At 46.2% G+C, this 20,631-nt stretch overlaps 1 protein-coding gene across 4 annotated transcripts in view; it reads left to right on the top strand.

The window, feature by feature from the left end:
- Positions 1-20,631, top strand: part of RGS12 (regulator of G protein signaling 12) — a 760,012-nt gene that overhangs the window by 444,698 nt on the left and 294,683 nt on the right. For all 4 annotated transcript variants that reach the window (XM_078678542.1, XM_078678544.1, XM_078678541.1 and 1 more), the window contains exon 7: positions 13,049-13,192. In XM_078678542.1, the coding sequence (XP_078534668.1) occupies positions 13,049-13,192 (144 nt within the window). The remainder of the gene's footprint in view (positions 1-13,048; positions 13,193-20,631) is intronic.

Here is a 20,631-nt window from a genome sequence, read left to right as displayed (position 1 = left end):
GTGATAAACGGTAACAATGCCTGTAGCTGAAATTATAACATACTAAATGCATGTACAAACTCTCATGTGAAATTTAACAGCTAATGAAGTTGTCTATTACTTGTGCACAATAAAAATCAAATAAAAAGAATTTACAAAAAAAAATTAAGTACATTTTGCAATAAAATCCATTTCAAGATTGATAAGGTAGCCCACACCTCCCGCAGCCGCCTCCGCCTCCAAACCTCTTTAGTTCGCCCTCCAACCATCATGGGCTACCAGTGGTGGGCAGGATACACCATCACCTACGCCACTGGCGGTCGATAACATAAGACTGTTGGGTTGTCCAGATTTTCCACAGGGGCTACTTCCTCCCCTTTGTGACTACCCCTCCACCCATGGCACCCATGTATGACTGGCTGACATAGGACCATCTATCCTTTCTCCTCCAGGAAGTGGCTGCTCTCTTGGCCAAGGGAGCCATTGAGAGGATGCGGATGCCAGAAGTAGGTCATGGTTGTTATTCCTGCTACTTTCTGGTGGCCAAAAAGGACAGAGGCCTTCGTCCTATCCTAACCTGCGCCCTCTTAATTTCTTCCACAAAAATTCAGAAAGCTCACTGTAGAAAAGTCAGCCCATATCGCACCGATGCCCAGGCTGCTGGTGCAGGGCGACTCTTCATTCTCATCTTGAATAATTACCAAACAAAGAGACGGGCACTGGAAGTAGGAAAACAAGAACAGGGTTTATTACTCATGAGGAGAGCCTGTCCTTTGGGACACTCGCATAGTGTCTTCGGGAGGTGCTCTAACAAGTTTCTCTGAGGCTTCGTCTTTTATACACAGGTTGGTGGCACACAGGCAACCTTTATTACAATCAACACTTTGTATAGTATGGAGGTATTCCAACACGTGGCTACAGTAGGGCCCTTATCCTCCATGCAATAGGAGGGGGCTGTCATGCGGCTGAGTGTTCTGCTGATTCTATTGGAATGTGTGTGCCTGATCGAATCTCAGGGGGTGGGGCGGTCGTGGTCAATAGTGGCTTCTTTCGAGAGAGACGAGTGCGTACAGTGATGGGCAATTCGAGGAAGGTAGATCCCTGACTATGGTTGCCCCCAACTTTTTGCCTGGTGTTTTGCTGGTTTTCTGACTTAGTTGACCTGGGACCCTGCTATTCAGGGCCCCAGGCCTACTGCTCTCTCTGTAAAATGGATTCCATGTACCTTAGGTACATATCTAAATTGGATACTGAGTCACCTTATCAGTCCCTGTACAGTGTACCTTAGGTACCCAGGGCATAGGTGTACCCAGGGCCTACCAGGGGCTGCAGCATGTATTATTCCACCCCTGGCGGGCCATCCAAATCTGACACAACTGGCTGCACGACAGCTGGGGCAAGGTGGTGTACTCACCCTTTGCTTTAGATATAGTATACCTATATCTAACCCTAAAATGGACACACAGATCTCCTATCAGTCACTCCTATGGCAGGCCTTAAACAATCCTGAAGGCAGAGTGCTTGGAATCGTGTGAGATGGTGCTCTGGCATGAGCTGAGCCTGTCTGCGGCTTTCGGGATCCATCCCTTAGCCGTTTCCATGATATCGCATACCATATACTCTTAAGTGCATTATAATCCTCGCGGTTATATGCCAACTCTGGTATCGCTTTATCAAAACATGTCGAGTAAGGTGTCATACGAATTGGAATACTAACCCCTCGCCAATTCTGGCGACGGGGTTAGCATTCCACCCTTCTAGAGGGACACGACATGTATGTAACCCCTAGCCCCGGTTAAAGTCAGACAGAGCCTTAGCATCCACAAAATGGATGCTGCCACCGAGACACAAGTCTGCCCTCCTGCTGCTGGGAGTCCTCCCAGAGCAGGAGATAAGGACAAAGGGTTTCCTGCCAGGGGCGGTGCCAGCACCGTCCCAGACAGGATTTTGTGTATTGTAGGTAGGCAGGGCTTCAGAGGAAGGTGACTGCACGTGGCACCCCGGTGCTCACTGTGCATAGGCTGGCTTGAACCAGTTCCAGGGTCACTCCAGACCCTGTGCTGGGGAAAAGCCCGCCAAGGAAGTGGGTGTAACCACCCCCCTCCTAGTCCCACCCATAGGGCAGGACTTAGTCGCGTGCCAGCCCCTTTTCCAAGATAAAGGTAGAGACTGGCCCCCTTCCAAAACAGATCATCTTTGGAATCAAGATACCACTTTCCATGAAAGGACTTCACGATTTCTTCCTCAAGATTCTCCCTTGTGGCTAAGGAGTAGTCACCCTGCATCCGCAGGCACCATCCAAGAACACTGCGGTCTGCTGCACGTCCTTCCTCCGGAATCCGACTGCCCAGCTCGACGAGACCCGGCTTCCCTGGCACCTCTGACCTCTACCCACCTCTACAGCACAGCTGAGAACCGTGGGTGCGACGAGACCTCGAGGGACCGGCCATCGCCAAGACTGCACGACTTCTGCACAGCAAGCCCACCGAGTAATTTCCTGGTGAGTGCTTTGGGGTCCGAGAAGCCCCCACCCTGAGCAGCTCCAGCACCGAAGAGCAGCCCCCCAGCATCTCCACGATCGGCGTGGGGCCCTTCTGCTTTCTGCTGCTCACCGCGTTGTTTGGCTACTAGCCCGCTGGCTTGTGGCCTTCCGAACGACGCCCGACGACAACACTGCTGCTGGTCTGGTTGCTCCAGACTGGCCCTTGCTTCCCTCCATCGGAGAAGTACCCTGGACCCTCCTGGTCCGGCTAAGACGCCATTTTAGGTCCACCGCGTGGGCCTTGCATTTGCCAAGACTTGTTGCCCAATCCTGGGTCCAGCGACGTCGACAGCAAGAACCTTCGTGGGACAGCTCGCACCTCCATCCTGGTCGCCGACAACGCCTCCTGGTCCGAGAGACTGCAGAGCCCAGCAGCGCCCACTCACCTGACTGCGGTGACTTCGCCCGGTGCCATCCTGGTGCCCACTCAATCACTGGCTAGTGATTCAAGAACTTGGTCCCCTCTGCTTTCAGGTTTCCTTCTTCCTTGATCCAGGCTGGGATCCATCGAACTTTCCTTCACTGGTCGCCTGCCAGCAACTTCCTTCTTCCAGGCTCCTGGTCCGGCAACGAGATTCCCGACGTCTTTTCAGACCTATGCAGCTGCAGCCCCTGGGCTAGGTAACTTCGGCACTTCGGTGTCCCAGCATAGCCTCACTATCCAAGGGTCAGGATCCACTGTCGTTTTCTCCCTACCAGGTCGGGTTCGCCCGTGAACACTAACTTTGCCTTTACTAGCCTCCATAGACTTTGTCCCGCATCCCGCGTGAGAGTGCACACTCTGCACCCGAGTCCCCTAGGTCTCCTAGAAGTAATCTAACGATTCCCTAGTCAAGTCCTAGCGATTCCAAAGCCTATTAGTACTGTACTTACCTGCTAGTAATTTCGCATTCCACTTTTAGAGTATATGGTTTTTCGTGCCCCTCGGGCATTTGTGTATAACGTGCTAACTTAAGTATTTTCATAAGAGTTTTGTTGTGTGCTTAGCACCCTGTCCTCATAAAGAGTACAGGGTTGTTGTGATTCTAATAAATACATTGTTTATTTTCATAACACTTGTGTGGTGTCCTTTCACTGGGTGTTCAAGGGGTAATGTGATGGTAAAACAGCTGGCTTAACACGCCCTCTAGAGTCTTAGCCTTAGACTGCTCGTATCCATGCTACTAGGATAGCTGGTCTATAAGGTTGACTTACAACCAATCATCAATAAGGGTTGTTTGGACTGATATATAGTGATCACTAGAATAGTGAACACTGCACATCAGGCCAACTTCTCACAGCAATAAACTGTATCCTTGGGCTAAGGGATGACCAGCGGTCTGTGCAGACATTCAGGCTCAGAGGAAGAGGTCATCAAAGGAGGGGTATTCATGGGGGGGCAGGAGGTGTCGGTCAGGCGCGGGACGCGATTCTTAGGGACAGAGTCATGCGGGAGGGGAGGGCTCATGACTCGCGCATGAGAGAGCGGGGCAGTCAGGGTGCATGGGGAACGCTTGCAGGGTCAGGGAAGCGCGCTGATGAGCGATCGTGGACAGGGAGACCATGGTACCTAAAATGGCTGTCGTGTGCGTGTGTGCTACGCCAGTGGGACAGCACCGTCAGAGTCTTAGCGATATCCATTCTGTTTACACCAAGGGGTATTGTGAACACAAATGAACGCCGCTTATGTACATACATATTGCTATTTTTAACAGTCGCCACTTTTTACATAAGCACGTTCAATTTCTACACAGTCGATGTGATAGGCAGAATACGATGCATGTTAATTTACATCTGTTAGGCTCTTTATACAAGCCTAGAAATCGGCATAATATTCTGTCGGGGTAGAATAAAAAATGCTTCGACACATAAAAATCAAGTTCACATTTTTCTCTCTAGTGACATCATATACAGAAAGAACGCTCTGATACCTTCCGGCTTGCCAGTACTATAGGGGATCTTTGGACAACTAACCACATGAGTGACCGATGAAACATTTCTTAAAAGGCAATACAAAATGGTTGAGGGAGGTGTTCAATTCGATACACAAGGGGGGGATAGAAAGTTCTGGAAAGGGGGAGGGTCTTTGTCGCAATGTCTTTCAACAGAGTCCGTCTTCTTTCGTTGGCACTGCTGAGCACCGGCGGTGGAGCTATAGGTCCAGCTCGGATTCGTCCTTACACGTTGCAGGGTGCGATCAGTCCTCTGCTGTTAGATCACAGTCCTGTTTCCTAACTCATTTTCTTAGGGGTGCCTTATGCTGGGCATCTGCGTGTCTTTCTTTTTCCGTGACAAAATCCCAGTCCATAGTCAAAGTTTATATGAAAGAGTTTGTTGAATAATCGAGGGAGGAGAGGGCGGAGTGGGGCCAGATCTTCGAACACACCAAGGGAGCAAAGGACAATGAGCAGGCAGGCCCATCAGTCGGACTAAAAAAAGGGACGGGGACTTCAGGCACGAGTGGGTCAGCAAGTTGAGGGCTTCAAGGCAGCCCCTTATTTCTTCATCAGCTGAACTTGGAAGTTGTGCCTCGTCCCGCGTTTCGTCGCTCTGCGGCTCCACCTTTGGTCGTCACACGTGCTCCATGATCTGTGGCCAGGCTGTGCGTCACGTCCAGCTCCTCTCCTTTGATGATTGTATCTTTGAATGGGTGAAAAACAAGTTTTAGAAAAACTGGTCGAGAGAATAGATATACATCTCAATCCATCCCCATGCCTGAGTAGGTGGGGGATAGGTTCATCGGTCACAATCAAAAGGTCGTCACTTATGGAGTCTGGAGAAGGGTATTGCATATTGAATTCATAGACTAGTTTTGGCGTACATTCGCGACATATGATAAGAGAAATTGGACCTTTTTTTTTTTTTTTTTTTTTTACACAATGTATTACGTTACATTAAACATCGAGTCCTTCTGTAGAGGCTCGTCCTTCCCTTTAACCCAAGTATCGACAATCTTACATCCCCCTTCGGGGTCGGTTAACTCTTGCAAACAGGGGCGTTATCGTCATGAGGAAGGGGGAAGGGGCAGATGTAAGACATGGCTTTCCTGGGGAATGACCGTTAATCAAGGTCATCAATTTCGTTTCGTGGGTTGCTCGACATGAGACGAGGGTTAATCGGGGGTGCGTGGGTGCTTTGGACAGGGAGCCGGGGTCGATCGGGAGAAGTGGGGTACTCTGGACATCCGCACTTAGGTGCAAGGGGGTGGGGCAATCGGGGCAGTTGGGGGTCGCATTTCTAACGAACTGAGAAACAGAAGGCCATTGACGTTATAGTTCCCTTATAAAAGGCCAGATTAGGGGACATCCGTCGTCTTACCTGTCCTTTCCTTCATCACCAACTCGGGTTCTATCGTTTGCAGAAAGGAGAGGTAGTAATATGGCAAGTCACAATTCGCTTTGGTTTTGGTCAATTTTGCTGAACATCTTTGTGTTCGAGAAAACCCAATAATGTTTTGTGCCGGAGGGGCACAACGTCTTTATACTTGAAAAGAGGAAACGGGGTTTTTGGAAAGAGGAAAAAGAGAGAGAGAGAGAGAAAGAGAAAGAGAGAGAGAGAGAGAGAGAGAGCGCACCCTAAATGGTCCATTCGGTACACGTATGACATGGGGAGAGAAAGAGAGGCGGGTACAATAATGGACCGTTCAGTGCGCGCAACACAGAACAGGGGTTAAGTAACACGGAAACACAGACAGAGGGATGACGTAGATTCATGCATCACGTACACACAAACTCAGACGGGGAAGACAGTACATGTATTATACACAAAAAAATCCAAGACAAAACATAAAACAGTTATTGGCCACAATTATCCTTTTCTGTATGCCGAGCATCTTTATCATCCTACGCTCTTTTTACCTTTTTCTTATCCTTTTATTCGTTGGCTACCTCTTACTGGTGGCTTTTTGATTGTACACACTTACGTCTTTGGCAACTGGTCATGAACTAACCTGGTCGGGCTAATGCTCACAGCGGTTTATTCGAGTCATTTTTAGCAAGTGCGTTTCCAGGTTGAGACAACAGTTGGTGATAATTGGAGAGCAATGGGGCAGCTTTTGATTCTAAGCCTATGAGGATGCGGAAAAGGAGGTAGTAGGTTTTCAAATATTGGCAATATCTCTAGTCCTCTCGGCGGAGGATACTTGTGTAACCCCTACCTCGAAATACCCTAAACTTTTTCCTACTTAGTTAAACGTAAGAATGCTTAATCATGTGTGTACATTATTCTTTTTGCTTTATTCGGGGTTTGTCGTGGTTGGGTACTATAATCAGACCCCTTTTCCCGTCTCTTCGTCTGTTGGATCACTATTTTCGTCGGCATTCCGAGGTGACCTGCAGAGAGAGAGAAAAGGAGGGGCATTCCGAGGTGACCTGCAGAGAGAGAGAAAAGGAGGGAAGGGAGGGCAGGCTACATTGATAGACACATTTAGCGTGCATAACCCCAGAAAGGCTTTTACTTACTGCGTACTCGGCCTATTTCCACAGGATGTGATCACTGCCAACTGGGGCGTTTAAGCCCAGGTGGATCGTTAGTGTGATTTTTCTTATATAGGTAGCATATAAAGTATGGGCTAAATACCTGGATCTTCAGCGGTTGCTTTTGGCTGTATAAAAAGGAAAAATACACAACCAAAATTCGACCCTTCATATTTGCAATATTTCTATGTGCTATACCTTTTCAACCCTTTTATCTAATCGAGCTTAGTCATTCCGCCCATATTTCAGTTATATCAAAAAATAGGCATTATTCATTCAAGACTTTATCAATTTACACGGACAAATATAGTTGCTTTCTCAAAAAATCTTTAATAAGAATGTCGGTGCATAAATACGGGCCTACAATCTGTGGACCAGCCACGGAGCAGGCTGAAACTGTAGATGCGAGGATACTTTATTAGTAGAAAACTTTAATGGAGTCGGTGGTCGTTTATTTCATACAAAAGTGCGAAAAAGCGCAATAAAATCATGTCGAGACTTCAGTGTGAGTGAGTGTCATAAGTGTTGGGCTTCCAACTTTCAATAATCACGATGTGCAAAACTCACACAATTCATTGTCCGAATGTTCGATTTAATACCCATCGGATGTCAATTTACCGTCTGAACACATAATCAGTACCCATCCAATATCAATTCATTGTCCGAACCTATAACCAGTACCCATCCCATATCAATTCATTTCCTGAATTTATAGTGTACATCCTATATCAATCCATTGTTCGAACTCACAATCAGTACACATTCTATATCAATCTATATGTTTAAAAAAACTTCATACATATCCTATGACATCAAGGCTGAGCAATCGGGGTACAATAAAGAGTTGAGGGTTTCATTTGCATCGGCGCCATTTTGGGTGCAGTCAGGCAGAACCAGGCATAGTCTAAATGTCTACTAACTCGTGGTTGGGCCCAGAGCTTCCTTTGGCAGTCCCAAAGTTCCGTTAAAGGGCAAAAGAGAGGATCGGTGGTTTGAACCATTAGTCAAAAAAAAAGAGGGGGGGGTGCAACAATATTCCTACCGGGTCATACTGTGCTTTCACCGGAACTGATCCGACTGTGGTCTGCAGGATTCTAGTCATTCAAACTGAGGCTGAGGCTGGCGACAGCATGGGAGCGCTGACGTCCTGCGGCTACATTTCCATCGTTCCGTGGGCAATCATGGCATTCACTCCCCATCGGGGGTATTTGCGGGAGTCGGGGACTCCCACGGCTCCTCTAGAATCTTCAAGGTTGTGGAGAACTATGACGGTGGAGTCAACAAGTGACCGGGCCATTCCTTCATGCTGGGCCCGCTCTGGCCAGGTCGATCGCCATTTTGAAAGTTCGGCAGCTACCGGCGATCGCGGGGTCAAATGAGCGGACGGGCTCCACCCTGCCGGGCGAGACGTTGCAGCATCGCCACAGTGGAAGAACCCTTTTCCGGGCACCTGGAGCGCTGAGGGTGCAACTGGGAAGCCTCCACCTGGGGAGGCGGGAGAGACCTGTTCGCACCGTCTCTCCCTCCCAGTGCACCCCACGGCCCCTCGCTTGACATTTGTTATGGCCAGACCAGGCGATGAGGACGAAGGGGGGGGGGTCGGTGGCATGTGCAAGACATCCCCCCCAGGGTTGTTGCAGCAATTATAGAGGAAAGAAGTGGTGCCTGGCGTGTTGCTGCTGCCATTGCGGAGGAGAAAAGAAAGAAGTGGCGCCTGGCGTGTTGTCGCTGCCATTACAAAGGAGAAAAGGAAAAAACGTCCCGTCTGTCTTTGGGCCGAGCTTCCGGTGGATGTCGGCCGGACGCCCCTTGCTCTGGCCCCATGAACGGGTTCCTTGGCTCATCGGCTGCAGCCGGATCCCGTCGGCCCCAGTCCCTGGCCATAGGTGGCCGGACCGGGAGAGCATGTGGCGGGACTATCTGCAACTCTCACGTGCCACCGCGGCCGGACTGGGAGAGAGAGGGGAGGGTCGAGGACATAGACATTCCCCCCCTGCAACTCTCCAGCGTTGTCAAGGCAATCCCCTGGCCGGGTCCCGCTGGCCTCGGTCTCTCCTCCGGCTACACCCTACGTTTACGATCTCCTGGCCGACTGTTGGCAGCAGGACCCGCCTTATATGGGTTGCTTCCGGCTGGGCGTAGCCGCACCCTGCTCCACTTTGGAATTTTCCAGAGTGGGGGCGGATGTTCTGCTGACTTTCATTTTCTACAGTTTACCGTTCTTGTTTCTAACGTTTCCTATGTCTAGGGTATTAATAGGTTTTATTATTACGTATTTTTATTGTTTCTTTGTTCGTTGTTTAAATAAAAGTTCATGTTCATCAGTGGCCTACTGATTTCGTTTCCCTATTCCTTTCTTTCCAGATTGTTTCATGCTAAAAGTTTTCTGTTAACAGTTTACAGTGATCACTTTATTATCTCATATGTCCTTTTCACTAGGGGTGCTTTCTGGTCGGGTCAGATGATCTTCCTCTAGTAAATGGTCCGGGCGAAACTGGCGTATCAACCAGTGGGGAGTAGATAGGCATGACAGATTACAACGGGGGACAAAGGTCCGCATTACCTACCCTTCAATACTTGCAAAGACTAGAGTATGGCGACTTCTGTGCTCGTTTGCAAAATAGAGAATACCTCCAAAAAGAACCAATTCCCAAACAGTCAACGTTTGGATAAACAATCAATCAATGAGGAATGGAATAGGTACGACGTGTTAAAGGTTTGCGTTACCCACCCTTCACTATCGGCAAAGGGAGAGAGAATATTCCTATTCTTCCCCGTTTGCAGGCAGAGAAGATCCTTTAAGAGAACCAACTTCGAACAATTCTATGCTCGATTCAATCAATCAATCAATGGGGAGAAAAAGATAGGCACGACGTGTTAAAGTTTTGCGTTGCCTACCCTTCACTATCTGCAAAGAATAAACAGAGTATGGCGATTCTGTGTTTGTTTGCAAATAGAGAATCTCCCAGAAGCAATCAATAGGAAATACTAGTATTATCAAACAATCAATCAATCAATTTCGCAATTTGTCGTGTGTCATGACCTTACCCGGACCGGACCATGTGGGCAGTTCTTCGCCTTCCTTTTTCCAGCGCCCGATCGTTCTCTTTCTCCATGTTTTTACCGCAGTATTTCTGTGGGGATTCCAGTCAGGACAATAGGTCACTAGAGAGAGGTCCGTTCGGAATCGGTGAAGTTCATTCAATCGGCAGCCGGACGAGGGCCCTCTCAAGGCAGGTATACTCCAATCACTTAGATGTTCACCCCATCGTCTGGACCTCTCTTACCGGACCCTATGTCGCTGATGGCCCCCGCGTTTGGGGCGCCAATTGTAGAAAAGTCAGCCCATATCGCACCCGATGCCCAGGCTGCTGGTGCAGGGCGACTCTTCATTCTCATCTTGAATAATTACCAAACAAAGAGACGGGCACTGGAAGTAGGAAAACAAGAACAGGGTTTATTACTCATGAGGAGAGCCTGTCCTTTGGGACACTCGCATAGTGTCTTCGGGAGGTGCTCTAACAAGTTTCTCTGAGGCTTCGTCTTTTATACACAGGTTGGTGGCACACAGGCAACCTTTATTACAATCAACACTTTGTATAGTATGGAGGTATTCCAACACGTGGCTACAGTAGGGCCCTTATCCTCCATGCAATAGGAGGGGGCTGTCATGCGGCTGAGTGTTCTGCTGATTCTATTGGAATGTGTGTGCCTGATCGAATCTCAGGGGGTGGGGCGGTCGTGGTCAATAGTGGCTTCTTTCGAGAGAGACGAGTGCGTACAGTGATGGGCAATAAACTGTATCATTGGGCTAAGGGATGACCAGCGGTCTGTGCAGACATTCAGGCTCAGAGGAAGAGGTCATCAAAGGAGGGGTATTCATGGGGGGGCAGGAGGTGTCGGTCAGGCGCGGGACGCGATTCTTAGGGACAGAGTCATGCGGGAGGGGAGGGCTCATGACTCGCGCATGAGAGAGCGGGGCAGTCAGGGTGCATGGGGAACGCTTGCAGGGTCAGGGAAGCGCGCTGATGAGCGATCGTGGACAGGGAGACCATGGTACCTAAAATGGCTGTCGTGTGCGTGTGTGCTACGCCAGTGGGACAGCACCGTCAGAGTCTTAGCGATATCCATTCTCTTTACACCAAGGGGTATTGTGAACACAAATGAACGCCGCTTATGTACATACATATTGCTATTTTTAACATCACGTTCGCCCAAGTACGGTCTGCCCTGGAACCGAGAGATTGGATGATGTTGTTGGACTTGCAGGACACATATTTCCACATTCCCATCGTGCCTGCCCACAGACTATACCTTTGCTTCGTTGTGAGCCACGAGCACTTTCAGCTTGCCATGCTCCTTTTTGGCCAACACTTGGCAGACTCTGAGCACCAGACTGGACAAATTCAGCTGAAGATGCCTAGTGGATCACATATGGTGTCAGCATCTGAAGGTAGTGCATGGTCTCTTTCAGCAGTTAGGAGAGCCTTAGTTAGATCTGTTTGACACTGCTGAGAATGTGTAATGTCAGTAGTTCTGTGTGCTGGAGTTTAAGATTTCTCTAGCTCTGAAGCGCTTTTCGACTTGAGTGGAGAACAGGCCTCCTGTATGCCTTTCCGCCTATACCACTTCTGCCCAGAGTTCTCATGAAGATCAGGAAAGACTGGGCCCAAATCATCCTTGGGGCTCCGGACTGGGCTCGGAGAGTTTGGTATCACGAGCTGTTGAGCAAAGCCATCAGTCCTCCGAATTGGCTGCCCCTCCAGGAGGATCTTCTGTCCCAGCAGCAGGTGAGGGTTGTTCATCTGAACCCGCCAACACTCTGCCTTCATACGTGGAAATTGAGCTGCAGCAGTTGGCGGCTTTCGACCTACCGCCTTAAGTCTACAATTTTATCTTGGCAGGCAGGTATCCCTCCACCAAGAAGAGTTACGCCTGGTGCTGGGCTAAGTAAGTGGCATGGTGTGCAGAAAAGTAAGTTGACCCTCTTTCTGCTCCCTTTTCTCTTGCCCAGCAGGTTTCTGCAATGGGCACCTTAAAGGGCTATCTTTCTGCCATCTGAGCTTCCTGCGGTTGACAGATCAGCCATCCCTCTTCAAATCCCCTGTGGTAAAAAGTTAGGGGGTAACCATGCAAAAAGGGTCTCTTTCCTACACCTATATTCTGAATACCAGATTAATTAATTTGTAGTTCCAGATGCCTCACTGAAATATTTGGTTTGCTTCGTATTGAGCTTAATTTAAAGACCTGTTATAACTAGTGAAACCTTCTGTTGAGAGACCAAGACTGTTCCATGTGCAGCTTGTTGCTGTATCTTTGGTGCTCATAACTTTTCTTGTGCAGCTTCCGCAATCATAGTTCAGTAAGTTTGTTCTCCGAATTCCTTCTCTGGTTGTTTCCAGGTGGTTGGTACCCAGGCGTACATTTTCTTTAGTCCCTTTTTAAACTCTTAAATGGGTCCATAAACCTCACTACAATTTCCGAATCACACTTTTCTCTTTCACGCTCCTCCGCCTCTGATGGCCTTCCTCTGCTTTATCCTTGCAGTCTTGGAACTCTCTTCTCTGTGCACCCCTCCACCCCCAGCCCATGCACACCTTTGCTCTACTCCTTGTCCTCACCCCTCTTTTCATGCTTTTGCCCCCCCCCCCCTTTCCTTAATGTTTTATTATCTGTAACTTTGTTGCTTTGACCCTGAGTCCTGTCCCCCACACTGCACATATTGTGTGACTCTTCTTCGGTTAAAAATTGTAAGAGGGGTATTTATTTATTTTTATTATATGTATATTGGACATGGTATTCAGTCCAGGTTCTCATTTATTTTGCTACAGAAATCTTCTGGTTTCACTGAAGATAGTTTTTCACCATTTGGTGTTTATCTGAGTAGGAGATTCACTAATCTGGTGTTTTCAGAGTGATATTTCCCATTTGGGATTTTAGTAAGAGAAGTTCCAAAATAAATGTTCTTATTGCTGAAATGTTTCAGACAAATCAAATAGGAGTCAAAATGCATATATTTTGAGGCCTGGTTTGCACATTGTGTTAGAATATAAAAGTGACTTTTGTTTTGTAGCTTTCATTTCGTGCTCGTGAGATATTCAGCAAGTATTTATGCAGCAAGGCAACAACACCAGTTAACATTGATAGTCAGGCACAACTGGCTGATGATATCCTGAACGCGCCTCACCCAGACATGTTCAAGGAACAGCAACTTCAGGTAATTAATGAAAATTGTACTTTTGTTTTCCCTGTACCATTCTCAAGTATCATCAAAGTTGTGGAATATCTAATGGGAACACCTATATTTCTTGTTCATATTGACTAGAAATGTATTACAGCATGCATTAGTAACCTCCAAAAAATGGGAGCAAGTAGGTGTTTTCCTCTAGCACAGCATAGGCTAAGTAGCATATTAATCCAAACAGCAGTCTGGTTATGAATGTATCGATGCATCAGTATAAACAAAAAGAATGCAAATGTATCTTAACCTTCTTCCTCACTAAAGATTCGACCATTGAGTTCATGTGCCATACTTATTCTAGTAACTAGTCTTTCTAGGTTTCCCTTATATTCATTTCTTTAATTTGCCAACATGCACCCAGTATGAGCTAGTTGGATTTGCTTTCAGTGATCCATTTGAATTTTATGGTACTCAGGTTGCTTCAGTACGGGGTTCGTTTCTCAGAACATCAGTTGGTTGCCCTGAAAAGTCAATGGTGATGTCCGAATCTGTGTTATCTCTGCTTCCTCCCAAGTTTGTAATATATTAGCTTAAATTCACCTTATTGGCCTTTGATTAATGTGTGATGGTATGATGAATGTAAATGACCATTGTAAGTGATAATTTTTTGACATTATTGCTAATTTTATTGACCCCTATCTTGTGAGATTAACCTTTTCTCTGTTTTATTTACTTGATTTTGTTAAACACATACATTCCTTTACATACAACAGTTGCTAGAATTACTTGAGTACTCCTGTGACACATTCTACAAATGGCATGTTAAAGGAAAAGCTGGAATAGTGTCATATGATTATGGAAAAATAAATGGCTTGGGAAGAATGAACATCTTGAAGGAGACATTACGAGGTTCATCAAGGTGGTGAGAATTTGAGACAGTGACGAGTGCTGGCAGAGACGAAAAGGAGTATGGGAGACTACTGATGGAGTGTGGGCTATCCCATGGATTTGTTTGGAAACAAACTAAGAAAGCAGAAGAATAGGGGAGGTAGCAAAGGGTAATTAAATGTGAGATGTGATGAAAGAAAGATTACAATGAATGATGATGCTAGCATTGCTGGTCCTAAAGGACAATACAAGCTGGAAGCTGGAATACAAAAAAGGATGAGGGAGAAGAGGGGTGAGATTCAGGGCGAACCTTGCTCAGTTATAGTTTGGGGGAGGAGCAAGAGGTAGCTCATGATAGTGAATAGGATCGATTTGTGCAATAAGAGCGAAACAGAGTTATGTTTAAGAGAAGAAAGGAACATAGTGTGATAAATTGTGACAATAGCTGCAAATAGATTTGTTAAAGCATTGTGATTGTACATGCAGTTGAATTACTTCATTGCCAATCTATGCTGCTCCATGTTATTTCAAGACTTTATTAAGCCACTGGAAGGATCATTCATAAGATTTTAATTGGAAAGACTCTCTGGTTGTATTTGTGGAAGTCATTGTTTGTCTGGGTTTGTAAACCTGCACATCTGTTGCATTGGTTCTCTGCAGATGTTCTCTCGAGATGGCTGAGAAAAATCATCACATTTTGATAATGAGCAATTGGAGAAGAATTAGACACCCAACTAGGTCACAAGTACTGTGTGTGTATTTTCTCAGACCCCTCCATGTTCTGGAAACCTGCAAGTTGCTCTCTGGTCTCCCTATGCCCCTCACAAACCATTGTTGCTTTAATTTATTATATACGTTTTGCAGGGCATCTGGAGAATATTTTGCATATTCTTATTGATCAGTCCACAATAATTAAATTGTCTACATCCTTTGTAACCCTGTTGCAATAGTGTAAAATAGTGATGATGTTCAACTATAAAAGGAAAAGATTTGGGAAGTTAATTTTTCCCTCTGGAGGGGGGGGGTCTCAATTGATAATCATGATCACTGAATAATCCCATCCACATGCAGAGATTGGATAGCACTTTTTTCTAAAGTCAATCTTATGTTTCACCTTCGCCTTACTTTGGGAAGGCCAGGATAGACGTGTGAAATAGCTGTATCAGCTTTAAAAGGCTTTACTGTTGATTCCAATAATTTACTTTAAAGCTTAGAAAATACGTAAAATCTTAAAATGTCACTAGAAAGTAAGGGGAAGTGACATTTTAAAAACATCCTTCACAAATTATTTTTATTTCTTTTTAAAGTGAATGAAAGGGAAGGACAGGGCAAGGTAGCTCTGTAGGCTTCAGCTATGTCAGAGTGAAAATGAACTGTGCACCTTTATGGGCACCAAGGCCTCTGTTGTCCTATCATGCCCTGTAGGTGGCAGTTAACTCGGTTATTTTTCTGGCTTCTGCTCACAGGATATTGGATCTTTGAGCTTTTCCTTTTTAAGGGGTTTTTCCTTACAAAAACCTTTCAAATCATTTTGAAATTGGTTAACTCAACATCCATTTGGGCTAAGTGTATTTTTCCTGACTGAAACACTTTTCTTTTATCAGAAAAATGCCATCTCTTTTTGTGAAATGTCCAGAATATGGCAGAAAACAGATCCCCATAGGATCTGTAGGCTAAGCATGCCAGAATCTTGTAACCCCAGAAAAAGTCATCACTACAACTGCTTCTCCAGGTGCATCTTGAGAGGGTATGACCAGATTCACCTACATGGCCATGAAGAAAGGCAAAAGAAGCAGGTATCCATTTCTGGGGAAAGATCTGAGGGTGGACAAGCAGTGCTCATCTAACACTCTGAGGACTCTAGCAGGGGGAGATCCAAACGGAGTAGTCCAGGTAAGAAACTACATCCCCTGTTCAACATTGAGGAGATGCACAGCACAAACATGCTTTCTGTCATGGGCTAGGACAGAGTTTGGAAGGGAACGATCCATGTGGAGATATCATTCAACGTTCAGACACTCTTACATTGCGGTAAAGAAGATGGTAGAGTGGCCTTCAAGAATGAAGGCAAAAAAACTTTCCCCTGAATCTGGCTCTGGAGTATTCCAGGGTGTGTTCATAATGTACATCATCTGATCTACACTTAATACCGGACTCGCCTTCTCTTCTGTCAACAGCGGCACCTCCTCCCCCACCTCTGATGACCCCACCACTAGCAAATCCTGCTGAGCTTCATATGCCTACAGCTTCTTCAAGGGTTCCACAAGACCCTCAACACGCATCTGTTCTTTTGAGGCCCGCCAAGACGTTCCAAGTCACCATCACGACATTCTAGACCTTGCCATAAGTATGGGTCAAAGTTGGGAACTTCCTGTAGCTTATTTTGATCAAGATCACCAAGACGTTCATATTCACAACACCGACTGGATTCCACATCCCCATCATAATGGTCAGGGGTCTACTATTCGTCTACATCTACAGGAAGATACTCTCCTACACTAATTGACTCTCCTTCAGTAACGATATCTCATGTGGACAACATTAATACTTTTCAGGAAGATCTTCTGATATGGGCAAATAGACTAAATGTCCTTCTTCCAACAACATCTGATGTGTTAGAGACCTTACACTAATTTTGCATTTCAAGTCCTTCATTACCATTGGTTCCAGATCTCCTTGAGTCTACCATGGAACTATTTTTGACTCTAGCCTCTGTCAAGGCAGCACCCTTACATCTTCAAAAGAAATACAGGTTGCCAGACTAGCAGCCATTGTTCCTCAGCATGGATCCTCCTCCCATTCCAGTATTGTCAGCTGCTCCCCAACTTAATGCCACTACTGCTTCTTCTACTTTACCCGCAAGGAAAGTAAATACTTGGATTCCGTGGAAAGGAAGGTTTTGGCACATCTGCCACCATTATGAAATCAATGAGCGCCACTGAACTCTTACGGGGATATGACAGGTCACTGAGACTCACTGCAGCAGTTCATGGTCAACTTTTTAGGGGCCAGTGTGAAGGCTTCAAAAAAAATCCTAGACAAATCAGTCAGTCTGGTCCTGTGGAATTTTCTTCCCACTCCGTAGGTCCATCGATTGGGGTGGCAGGTTCCACTGTACTTGATTCTGCGCGGCACGTCTCCTGCCGCGGGGTCTCCCTTGGCCAAACCCTAAAAAAGGAGTCATATTTTGACCTTGTGGAAACTGGGCAGGGCCATATGGCCCTATTTGATGTCCAAAAGGGAATTGGCCTGGAGCCCAGGGATTTGGGGTCCACCAAGGATTAAATTGTCCTTGGTTAAAGTTGTTCCCCCTTCTCTGTCTTCTATTACCTCTCCCCCGGTTGGTATACATTTGAGGGCCTTGGTTAGAAGAGTCCGAATCACTGGAAAGGTCTTCTGACGTGGAGGTACCATAAGTTGAGCCGCCTTTTCTCCCATTTCTGTTGTGTGGTGCAGGTGTATATGTTGCACTCGTATAGGGATAGATTTTTTCTTTAGAAAATTTGGCTAAGTCTTTTTTACACTTCTCCAACTTGGAGAACAGGACAGAGTCTTTAAATTCTTTGTTTGTCTTGTTATTTTCATCTTGTTGCTTCGAGAAAATTTTGGATGACAGCGTTGTTTTTATCTGGCCCTCTAATATCTGGATCTCAATCATAATTTTGTCAGCAGCTTTTTTAGCAGTTTTTATGATTAAAACCAGCCAGTCTCGCGTGCACTTCCAAGCAATAAGATACCAATCTCTGATGAAATCCTTATCGTCCAGAAATAGTCTAGGGGCGTTGCTAACTATTAAGCCTGTAGGGGCACCATTCCCTCTCGGGTATTCCGCCATCGAAATACCGTGAATACAGATGCGTGAATGACTCTTTTTTTTAAGAGAAGAATCTTAGACTAGATGATGGCTGGTCTGTCCTGTTCTCCAAGTTGGAGAAGTGTAAAAAAGACTTAGCCAAATTTTCAAAAGAAAAAATCTATCCCTATACGAGTGCAACATATACACCTGCACCATACAACAGAAATGGGAGAAAAGGCGGCTCAACTTATGGTACCTCCACGTCAGAAAACCTTTCCAGTGATTCGGACTCTTCTAACCAAGGCCCTCAAATGTATACCAACCGGGGGAGAGGTAATAGAAGACAGAGAAGGGGGAACAACTTTAACCAAGGACAATTTAATCCTTGGTGGACCCCAAATCCCTGGGCTCCAGGCCAATTCCCTTTTGGACATCAAATAGGGCCATATGGCCCTGCCCGGTTTCCACAAGGTCAAAATATGACTCCTTTTTTAGTGTTTGGCCAAGGGAGACCCCGCGGCAGGAGACGTGCCGCGCAGAATCAAGTACAGTGGAACCTGCCACCCCAATCGATGGACCTACGGAGTGGGAAGAAAATTCCACAGGACCAGGCGAGCACGAGCATGAACACGGAGAAGGGCTCGTAGTCAATCTGAGCTCACGAGTGCTGACCCCCATAGAGGAGAAAGTGCTCAATCGCGGCCTTGGTTTTGTGTCTACCACTCCTGGAGATGTTTTTCAAACTCAGGTAGAGATTTCTAAATTCTTCCGTAAGATACGGCTTCATTTCTTCTTTGAAAAGAACAGGATGGAAGATAATGTAGAGAACACTGCCAATGTACAGAATACAGGATTGAGGAATGCATCAACTTTTACTCCTCTAAGCTCTACAGTTCCAGCGAAAGTGATCACTTTCGAAGAAGCAGTCACATATGACGTACAAAACTTATTTAAGGAAAAACAGAAACCGTTTGTCAACATCACCAAAGCTGAACAGCAGGCACTACAAGATCTGTCAAAAGACCCCCTTATTACTATAAAACCAGCTGACAAGGGTGGAGTGACTGTCTTGCTTGATACAACAACTTACAGAGCAGAGTGTTCTAAACACCTGAGCGACAAATGTTCTTATCGCCGCTTATCAGAAGACCCAACATCTAGACTGACAACCAAGATTGGTCATCTGATAGAGGAGGCCCTCTCAGAAGGATGGATAACCCCGAATGAAGGGAGCTATTTGCGTAGAACACACCCTACGATGCCTTATTTTTATATCTTACCTAAGATACATAAGCAACAGAGACCTCCACCGGGCCGGCCGAAAATATCAGGCATCGGCTCATTAATGGAACCCCTTTCATCCTTTGTGGATGTTTTTTTGAGACCTATGGTACGGACCATGCCATCTTATCTACAAGATACCAAAGACGTGCTGAGGCTCTTGCCAGAAATTGAATTCGATCCTACATCAGACATATTGGTGTCTTTTGATGTGGAATCGCTTTACACCTCGATTCCACAGGACGAGACCCTGGAGGTTATTGAGCAACTTCTGAATGCGAGTGATCACGACTCAATCACGCCAGTCTCCTTCATTATGGATCTTGCCTCAATAGCAATGAAAGACAATTTCTTTCAATTTGAGGATAACTACTATTTACAGATGTCGGGCACCAGCATGGGCAGCATTTTCGCGCCGAGCCTGGCGAACGTCTACATGCATAAGTTTGAACAAGACCACGCACTTAACATCACAAACCCGTATCTACCATCTGTACGGGTTTGGAAAAGATATATAGATGATATCTTGGTTATATGGCGTGGCAATGTGCATGATCTCATGGAGTTCCATAGCTGGTTGAACAACTGTAACAATTTCCTTAAGTTCACCATTGAATATGACCACCATTCACTGGCTTTCCTGGACTTATTAATAACTGGATGTCCAGGAGGACTGAGATCTGAGCTATATAAGAAACCCAATGGCTCGCAATTCGCTCTTAGAATATGGTAGCTGCCATCCCAAATCTCTCCGGGACAATCTCCCTTTTGGACAATTTTTACGTGTTCAACGAAACTGTTCAACCAAGGAGACCTTTAACAAGCATGCCAAGGAACTTGAAGAAAAATTGCTTGAAAGGAAATACCCGAGGAAACTGATCCGAACCTCAAAAAAGAGGGCTGCCAACAACAACCGGGAAGCCCTACTGGAACCGGCCTTCCCCAAAGAGCAGAGTGACAGGATAACATGTGTGAATACATTCAGCACAAGATCTAATGCCATCCAACAGATCATCCGCAAACATTGGAAGATCCTAAATACAGGCCGGGATCAGTTAAAACAACCTCTCTTTGCCTTCAAGAGAGGCACCAGCATTAGAGACCAACTGGTCCACACACGGCCTAGGATTGAGAACACTCGGCAAATCGGGACACTATGGGACATGCCTGCAGTGACGGGACACCACCCGTGTGGTAACTGCGCTGCATGTCCTCAAACCCAAAAATCCACTAGTATTGATATTGGAACAAACAGACCATGGGAACAAAGGCGCTTCACAAACTGCAATAGCAGTAACTTGATTTACTTAATCACCTGCCCGTGTTCCCTTAGGTATGTGGGAATGACAACTAGGAAAATAAAAACGAGGATTTCCAAGCATAAAAGTACTATACGCTGTAAAAAACAGGCAACTCGGCTCACCAATCACTTCATAGAAGTCAATCACAAACATACTGATTTCCAATGGACAGTATTGGAGCAACCTCATATTCCCACTCAAATCACTGA

Source organism: Lissotriton helveticus, chromosome 2_2 (genome assembly GCF_964261635.1).
Source record: "Lissotriton helveticus chromosome 2_2, aLisHel1.1, whole genome shotgun sequence".
In the NCBI taxonomy this organism is placed as follows: domain Eukaryota; kingdom Metazoa; phylum Chordata; class Amphibia; order Caudata; family Salamandridae; genus Lissotriton; species Lissotriton helveticus.
Note: the sequence above shows the minus strand (reverse complement) of the source record. Positions and strands in the feature narration are given on the sequence as shown.